At 41.8% G+C, this 9492-nt stretch overlaps 1 protein-coding gene across 1 annotated transcript; it reads right to left on the bottom strand.

Moving 5' to 3' along the window:
- Window positions 1-305: 305 nt before the first annotated feature.
- Window positions 306-8812, bottom strand: LOC118079261 (THO complex subunit 2-like). The gene is made up of 2 exons (XM_035103292.3): window positions 1383-8812; window positions 306-1089 (listed from the first exon to the last, which is right to left on the bottom strand). Exons 1-2 carry the CDS (start codon window positions 5629-5631, stop codon window positions 530-532), a joined length of 4809 nt encoding a protein of 1602 aa, XP_034959183.2. The 5' UTR covers window positions 5632-8812; the 3' UTR covers window positions 306-529.
- Between the last annotated feature and the right edge of the window lie 680 nt (window positions 8813-9492).

Raw genomic sequence — 9492 nt, 5'->3', positions numbered from 1 at the left:
GCTCATACCAATAACAAACTTAGTTGGTCTCTAAGGTGCTACTGGAAGGAATTTTTAGATTTTGTTTCAACTACTTTGAAGTTACCAACAAAGATTTTTTTTTGTTAAGGTTCAACAACTGTTTATTTGTTGGGTTTTCAAACACAGCAAATGTTTCAGTTTCATCTGAAAAGGATGACTGAAATCAGGCAGTATTTGGGTAACCCAATGTGAAACTCTGTACATGTATAAACCTCATTTGCACGATGGCAACAATTTGCAGCACATTGTGCTAAAATATGGAACATGTAACACTTTCAGCCAGGTACTGAAAATAAATGTTTAAGAAGCTAACCAACAAAAATACAATAATGTACAAAATAATCAAATCTTCAGCAATGGGAGGGAACTGAATAATTTAAGGAGATGCAAATGGGTCCTCTTCATTCACAATCTTCTGTGCAATCCATATTCTGGAAAATACATACTGTATATGGTCACACCTCAGTATCTTTTCATTTCAAGCTTGCCTTGGTCAGAACATTGTTCATTATCTGTGTTTGTCAGAAGACTTACGTTTCTTTTCTTCTTTTCCTCCAATACTGTCCCGTTTCTCTTTTTTCTCTGTTTTCTCCTGATCATGTCTGGACTCCTTTTTGCTACCACAGCTTTTCTCCATCTTTTCAACTTTTATTGAGTCTCCTTTCTCTTTGCCTGAAGATTTTGATTTGGTTTTGTCCTTTTCCTTCTCATTGGAGTGAGGAGAATCAGAGGGACTTTCACTCTTACTAGGTTTGGAAGAACCAGTTGTTCCATTTTCCTCTTTGCGACGTTTGGTTGAATCCTGAGGCACTTCCCGATCACTATTTGAATGATCCCTTTTTCGATCTTTCCTTTCCTTTTCCTCTTTCTTCTCTCTCTCGCTGGATCTTTCCCTTGACTTGTCCAAATCTTTCTTGTCCACTTCTCTCTCTCTACTCTTGGACAGTGTTGGAGTTGAGTGGTTAATGTAGTGCTTTGCTGAAGAGTCCTTGAGTTCGCTGAGGTTGTCCTTTAGTGTTGAGGAATGTGATGGAGAAGAATGGGTATCAACTTTGCGACGTTTTTGTTCTAGGAGAGGAAGAGAGAGAGAGAGAGAGAGAGAGAGAGAGAGAGAGAGAGAGAGAGAGGAATGAACTAATTTATTAAATCATTAAAATCAGGTCATCAGTGCTTGGAAATTCGCCTCAGATATTCAAGACGGTTTATCAATTTTATGGAGCTTTCCCATGAAAAACAAGTAATGGCTTAATCTGTTAACTGGTATGCAGCTTCCATTAAAAAAACCAAAACCAAAACCTTCTACCCTATTATGTGTTATAGCGTTAGGAAACAGAAGACCATAAGAAAGGAGGTGAGCTTACCCCTTTCAGACTCTGATGCTTCTGATCGGGGAACAGGTGACTTCAAGGACCCAGCTACTGGAGCCTTCTCTCCTCCTCCTCCTCTAATGTTTTCCTTGGATTTCACATCCTTGGTTACTTCTCTCTCTCTGGACAGCTCCTTCTCTTTCTCCTTTTCTGCAGCTGACTTTGACTCAGCACTGGTCACAATGATCTTGGATTTTTCATCCTTTGACGACTTCTCTTCTCTCTTGTTCTTTTCCTTCTCTTTATCAGACTTGGGTGTCTTTTCCTTGCTGTCTCTTGCTTTGTCTTCTTTGTTCACCCTTTCTTCCTTTGGTTTATCTTTCCCATCCTTCCCAAGTGTTTTGGCCTCAGGAGTGCCAGCTGGAGTTTTCTCCTTATCTTTTTCCTTCCCGCATTTCTCTTTCTCCTCTTTTTCTTTCACAACTTTGCTGTTGGAAGCATTGCTCCCATTGCTGGTGGTCAGCTTTGGTGTTGCACTGGCAGCTCTATTAATCACTTTAACAGCACCCTGAGATTTCTCCTTTAATAATTTATCCGTCTCCTCAGCTGTGCTTTCTTCCAGTTTAGCTGCATTTACTGTGAGCGAAGAAGTAAGCCCAGCTCCTCCGGGCCCATTTTGCACTGTTGCAGGTACTGCATTCTTAGTGGGTGGGTCCTTGTGGTGGAAATCATTTTCAGGGATCATGCAAGGTTTTCTACTTTTCAACTGTCCAGAATAGCCCATCGCTAATGCATATAGATCAGGCCTCTTCTCTTTCTCCTCTTGGCAGATCTTATGGACTCTTCTCTCCAAAGCCTGGCCCAAGTTCAAAACTTTGGGGTACCATGGCAAGATTTTGATCAGCACCATCAGGATATTTCGGATGTGTGCATATTCACCGGTTTCCAGGCAGTGTACAGACGCCTTGGTTAACTTATAATGCCACTTGTGTACCACATGCCGAAAATTTTCATAATCTAACTGGTCAGCTTTGTTCCCACCATCAAAACCAGTTGCCCGTAATATGGTGAGGAAGCCGGGATAGTTGCCACACTGCTTTTCATATATGGCTCTATCACTATGCCACCGAGTTACAGTATCAAGCATGCAGCAGAGAAACCTGCCATATCGACTAGCTTCATTTTCAGTACAGCTGGCTACAGTATAGATTATATCAGAGAATACTCTGTCATAACAAAGAAGTGTTGAAAAGTTTGGTGTTTTCTGTTGATGCACCAGTTCCACAAAGCGAGCACAGTAAACAGCATCAATGGCAGAAAAGATACACCGAGGAAATATACACAACTGCAGAAATTTTGTTATAGTCTCATTTTTGGTGGACTTTGCAAGAAGCCAATTATCCTTTTCCAGCTTCAGTCTCTGCAGCACTCTTTGCACATGCTCTAACTGTTTCTTTTCCTCTTCAAGAAGCTTGTCCTGAAGAGCTGTACAGCGTTCTTTTTCTTTTTTCTTTTTGTTTAGAGGCATTTCCGGATTGTCATCAATAGCTTTCATGTGGACTTTGAGTTTGTTGACTTCCCGTTCGTAGCTACTATGTGGCACAGCAAGGTCGTACATTGTCAGTGACCAGAACGTAGCATAAAACTGTGGACTGATATCATCCCACACCTTTGGGATGTGCAAGGAGATCACCGAGTCATGAACAGGGGCCATCACAAGCTCACATGCTGTAATGTACTGGTGAACTTTCTGCTGCTGTTTGTTCCCTTTCTCAGCCTTTTTCAATTCATCATATTTTGATGAAATGTGATGTGCATACATAGGCCGTGAGAGGAAAAATGCAGCATCGTGAGGGGTGTGGAACTCATTACAGAGAACATCAATAGAAGGCACTTTCTTAATATAATCATCTGTGCTTAAATTGGATGCTAAAAATCCACCGAATTGTACCAGAGTATCATGGCACTGATCATAGAGCTTTCCCACCAACTTCAAATGTTTCTCCCCTCCTTCTTGAAATATCACTCCATTCCTCTGTTGAGCCATGAGAAGGCACAGTGGAAGGGCAAGATCATGGTCCAAAAGTGCATCTTTTAATCTCTGAGAAGATTTTTTAGTGTTTCTGATCTGCCCAAAATATCCACCCTCTGCTTTCAGCTGCTCTCCACCAGTCATGGCCTCTAGCTGGTCCATTGTCATCTCTTCAGTGATTTCTATTCCAGCCATTTTTTGTACAACCTCTTTCAAAATAAGCAGGTCAAAGCTTTTCCCAGCCTTTAGCTGGTTTGCCACATACTGAAGTAGACCAGCTAGTTCTATAGGGTATTTTCGAAAAACAGCACCGCAGAAGCTAGCTAAACTTTGAAGCCAACTGGAGATTGTGGTGTCATCGTGTTTCATCCTCTCCTTCTCAGGATTAGCCAGTGCTTCAATTATGCAATATGCCAAGACATCATAGTTCAATGAAGTGAGGTATTTCAATGAGTCAACAACTGGGGTGATTAAATTATCGTACTTCTGTATCTGAGACAAAATATAATCAAATAAAATGGTTGGGTTGCTGTGGCTCAGTTTTCCTATTTGTCTTCCAGATGGCTTTACGTTTTCCTTGGTTAACCGCTTCATAATGTATTTGGCTCGGTCAATTGTCTGAGCTTTAACTCTCACCAGTAGTGGGTGACTATTGTATGTTTCATTCTTCCACTGTCCATAGAGGCGATACCGATACTGGTATGGAAATGTTTTAAACATCCCCCAGAGTTCCTCAGACATGCATGCATTACAATCCATCAAAGAAAGAGAAGGAAGCAAAACCTGGTCGGCAATACTCAGCAAACAGCTGAATAATAACTCCATATTCTCTTTATCCTCTTGCTTGCCTGTATCTGCTTGGTGCTCTTTCATAAATGCTTTTCCAAGACGCACTACTTTTGCAAACAATATGGGGTCATGAGAGAGATGTGGGCCAAGGTAACAAAGCATGCTGATCACTTCCTTTCTTAAATCTTCAAAACTTTCTACTTGCTTGGGTGCTCTCTTGTTTTGCAAAGGAAGAATTGGTGTCCCTCTGGCACCTTTGGGTACTCCAACTCTTCGGTAGAGAGGTTCAATCATCACATGAAGAAGCTGACAAAGAGCAACAGCAATAGGTTTGTGTGAAGTTGCATAAAATGGAGGCATCTGGTCCATAATGTTTTGTGCATGTTGCCAGTCACCAATTTTTAACATTGCTTCTAATAAGCCCAGTTTCTGGTTATCAGGTGGTTTTTCTGTTTTCTCCTCTTCCTCTTCCTTCTCTTTCTCTTCAATCTTTTCAGAAGCTAATACAACCACTGTAAGCTTCCTCACAATTAGTTTGGCTTCTCCAATTTCTCGTTTATGTTCTTCAATAATAGTGTTGTCTACTGGAAAGAGGTGTACATAAAGGTCTTCCAAATCTATCAGATTGCTTTGCAAAAGTACTGCAGCAACTCTATACAAAGAAACAGGCGTATCTCCATTTGGCTCCTGATAAAACTTGAATTTGAATCCAAGGATATGGCAGAGTGTTTGAGGTTCACACATATACATGTAAGATTCTATCAAAGGTACAAAGAATCCATCACATTCTGGCCTGCATTCATAGACATCTAAAATAATATCCAACACTCTATTGGGATCGAGGTTGAAACACCCTATTAAAGATTTGATATTCTCTAAGATCAGTTCACTAGTGATATTGCCAGATAAATCTTGGCCGAGTTCAGCAATCAGTTTTGCATAGCCTTCATTCTCTTCTCTTAATAAATTGAATTTCTGTTGCTTATAAAAAAGTTTTGTCTTGATTTTCACAGATTTCTGATTAAACTGCTGAGACTGCTTGATCAGTCCTAACGATTCTAATGTTTCTGGGTCCAGACGTTCTTTTAGTATAGTATCTGAAACCAAGTACAAGCATGCCGATACCAACTGCATGAACCGATCCCTCTTGCTTTTTTCTTCTAAGCAACTAGTTTCAATATCTAAAATGCAAAACACATCTGCCAGAATGGAGGGCATGTCATCCCGAAATTCCATTACGTCATTCAGAACGCGGGACGCTTGATCACGCTTTAGGTTTCCCTTGACAACATGGTATGCAAGCTCATATAAAGCCTGCTGGATACCTCTGAAAGTTGCCTTTTCAGACAGATTACGACAAAGCTGCAAGAATTCGGTCTTGCCCGATTTATCCCAGTTCTTGATCCACTCGGCTGGGAGCGCCGCCGCCGTGGATCCCCCCGATGTCGATGGCACCGCTGAGGCCCCCGCTCCCGCCGCCATCTTCCTGGTCTGGCGCCGAAAGCCCGTTTGCGAGAAGGGCGGGGCCGAGGTCAGAGGGGGGCGGCGGGGGCGGCCATGACGAGCATGACGGGAAAGTGGGCGGAGGCGGAGAAGGAGGAGGAGGGAGAGGCGGCTTTTGAAGGCTGGAGGACCTGGTCTTCCTTTGCGGCGTGGTGCGGTCTTCTTGACCCGGGGGCGGCGCGGGCCTCCCCCGGGAAGAACGGAGACAGCCGGCGCAGGCGAGGCCGTTGACCAGGCACCCCCAAACTTCGGCCCTCCAGATGTTTTGGACTACAGTTCCCATCTTCCCCAACCACTGGTCCTGTTAGCTAGGGATCATGGGAGTTGTAGGCCAAAACATCTGGAGGGCCGCAGTTTGGGGATGCCTGCCGTTGACCATGTTTTCCTTTCAGCACAGCTGCAGACTCTCCTTTCCCCTGATATCTGTTCTTTAAATACATTGACACTTGACACCAGATATTTCTTGAGGGTTTCTCACTTAAATGTTCCCTGTGTGCTATATCCTCACAGGCTATTTTACAAAATAAGTTCTGCACGTGAACCTGAAATTCCTTGTTTAATATTTTTACTCAGTGGTGTTATAGTGGTAAATTTTGAATCTCAGGACAGGAGCTCGTCATCGAAGTCCCCATAGCCATGTGTCTAAGCAGAGTTGTAAAAATGGAGGCTGTTGTGTTGATCCATTATCTCTCTTTATCTACCTATCATATCCCTCCTGCCCCACGAACAGTAGTGCATAGCATAATACAGTACCCGATGTGTTAAAATCAGTAGAGGGTCATAGAATTGTAAATTGGCAAAGACAGGTGTAGGGATTGGTATGTTGAAATCTGTCTGTGGAGACCTGAGTTCACAGCCCTAATCAGCTATGTGGCAGTACATTAATCCTATGCATAGTTATCTGGGAGCAAATGGAACTCTCTCAAATTTATTGGTTCTTAGTTCTGACCACATGGGTTCAATTTGTAAAACACATTGAGCTTTAGGCACAAATTTTCAGCCCAATGAAATGCAAGCATTTGCCTTTAACTAGAAATGCAATCAGTCTTTCAAATAAGTATTACCTTACTGTTTAAACTGCTTTCATGAAGTAGGAACCCCACTGAAGAAAAATAAAGAAGTATCCAGATTTGAAAGTCTTGTTATTACCTTCACTTGCCAGAATCAGAAGGGTCTGTCAGTTACCCTGGTGCTGTGCCAGCTGGCTTAGAGATTCCTCCGCACAAAAGGGGACAACACGGTGGCTTTTCAGGCTAAAATGAGCCTGTGGTTGCAGCTGGCTGTAATTTTGTGGGAAAGGGAACCTTATACAAAAATAGGGGCTGCTGATGGAGAAAACAATTACAAAATCTTATGCAGGTGAAGCACGCAGGGGCGAAAGGGCATCAAAGCTGCAAAGTGTGATGGCCTCAATAATTCATGAAAAATAGCAAAGTAGGACAGCATCATGAATTACAGCCCTAATCCTCAACATCAAAAAGGCCTATAGGGTTGTCAACAGAAGGGGTGTTCACTGCTATGAAAATACTAATTTCACTGAAGAGGTTCATGGTTAATGTTCACTGGACATGAACAATGCAGAGCGAATTGTGTTTCAATGCCACTGTTTTTAAAGTGGCCTTAGAGGCCGAGGGCTTCCCTTTTTGTGAAGCTATACTCAGCAGAAGATTAGTGATCAGCAAAGGTGGTAGTTATCCAGAGTTTATTCCTCGGCCTTTGAAGTAATAATTGTTCTTTCTGGCATGGACAATTCAGCCTTAATTTCTGCTACTTGAAATAATTAAGGCTGTTGAGCTCATTATAGAATGAAGCATGCTATTCAGCCATTATTCAGCTGACGTGGACCTTGACCGCAGAAACAGCTGTGCACTCAGCTGTTTCCTGCTTGGCAGGGGGTTGGACTGGATGGCCCTTGTGGTCTCTTCCAACTCTATGATTCTATGACTTTTGGGGTTTCGATTATGACCTGGAAGAAATGATATCTTTATTATTTGGCTGTGCGCACACCAGTTTTTAGCAGTCTGGCTAAGTTTGAAACATCTTGACCATTTTAGGGGGTGGTCACCTCATGTGCTACATTCCAAGGAAGGATCTCCCATCACATTGTCTAGCAACCAAAGGGTCCTGAACTATAAATGTTCCAAATTTCAGCTTTCTGGGTGATGCGAAAGTAATCCCTTTAGTGTACACCAATTGTCCTTCATTTTGAGGGAGGGTGCAACAATATTATTTCTCAATAATTGGGAAACAAATTATTATTTTTGGGAGCTGTGGAAGTGCCTTAATATGTGGGGGCAGTGGGTGGGAACCAGTGCTTTTTTGGTAAAAAATGTTTATGAGTACTCTCATTTTCCTACTTATATTGAAATACGGCCCCTCAATGAGGCCAAACTTAGATTCACAAAATGTTTAGGGGTATGCGTCCCCCCAGAAAAAATGCACTGGTGGGAATGCCTTTTGCCCTACTTTTAAGGGAAATATCCCCTTTTCAGACTATTCAAGTAATTGGGATATATCTGAAGAATGAAACAATAAAAGGTCACAGGAAAATGCAAGGAGAAGGCATTGCATGTCTAAGGATGCAATATGCTCACTTGCCAATAGATGCTTTTTGCATTAACAGAAATATGATCCAAACAATGCAGCTGATGCATTTAAGTGAATAGGACAAAAGAGACTGAATTTGCTCAGAGATAGAACACCGCAATTTGCATGCTAGGAGTATAAAACTGTCACACATGCAGATACCTTGATACAAATATACCTTTGGTATATTTGTATCCCCAAATATATGAATAGCTGGGGAAGTGAGTCATAGCTGCAGGCCTGTGTAGGCTGCCCTAAAGCTACTTCCAAGGTTCCTGTTCTGATGGGATTTGAAACCATAATTCATCAGCATCTGAAATGACAGACAGGGACTCTGAAAAGACTGTGGACATTACGCTACCCTCAAGCAGGATTCCAATCTGTCTCTGGGTAACAGAACAGTCCAAACCCATATGTGTTGTGTCAGGAGGCGGCCCACCTTTGATTTGCTTTCCTGGAATAATGTTTGCATTTTTTTAAATACTGTTTTTATTTATTTTCATGGTAAAGAAGATCATTTTTGAGAAAATAATTGTTACAACTTGTCCTGATAAAATTAAATACTTTTATCATTCCGTGTATTAAAGTTTCATTTGCTTATTCTCAGAGATTACGCCACATTTTCCAATGAGTACTGGGTGGATTCCTGCCAAAGTCTGAACAATTTATCTGAAGAAGTGTGCATTCACACGAAAGCTCATACCAATAACAAACTTAGTTGGTCTCTAAGGTGCCCCTGAAGGGTTTTTTTTTTTGGAACAATTTATGTCTTCAATAAACATTTGCCATATGTTATAAAAGGAATATGGACTGTGTTTGCCCTTTGCCACTCACACCTGGTATGTTAGTTTTTCAGCTATTGCTATTGACTGTACTCTGTTATACCAAGAATCAATATTCAGCCCAGCACTGGTTTTCTAACAACTGGCTATCTCCATACAGGCAGCAATCTGTAGAAAGATTATGAGGTCATCTTTAGGATAATCATGAGCAGACGGGATCCTAAGCCCAAGTAGTGCTAGTGCAGGGGACATTTCAATTGTATATCAAGCTTATTTTTGAAGACAGCATTCAAGAAGGGTTTGATGATGTCACATCACCACCACATACGGAAATATGTACCGTACCTTTAACTGCATCCCCACCAACAATTGGGATTGACTTCCCTACATATTTGGGATACCGTGTATAAGGCCACTGATGCAGAAGTTTTAATGAGGCTTCCCTTATTTTTGGAATAATTTTTGTTCCAAA

This window comes from Zootoca vivipara, chromosome 13, assembly GCF_965207765.1.
Source record: "Zootoca vivipara chromosome 13, rZooViv2.hap1.1, whole genome shotgun sequence".
NCBI classification, from domain to species: domain Eukaryota; kingdom Metazoa; phylum Chordata; class Lepidosauria; order Squamata; family Lacertidae; genus Zootoca; species Zootoca vivipara.
The sequence above is the reverse complement of the archived record's forward strand: the minus strand, read 5'-3'. Positions and strand labels throughout refer to the sequence as shown.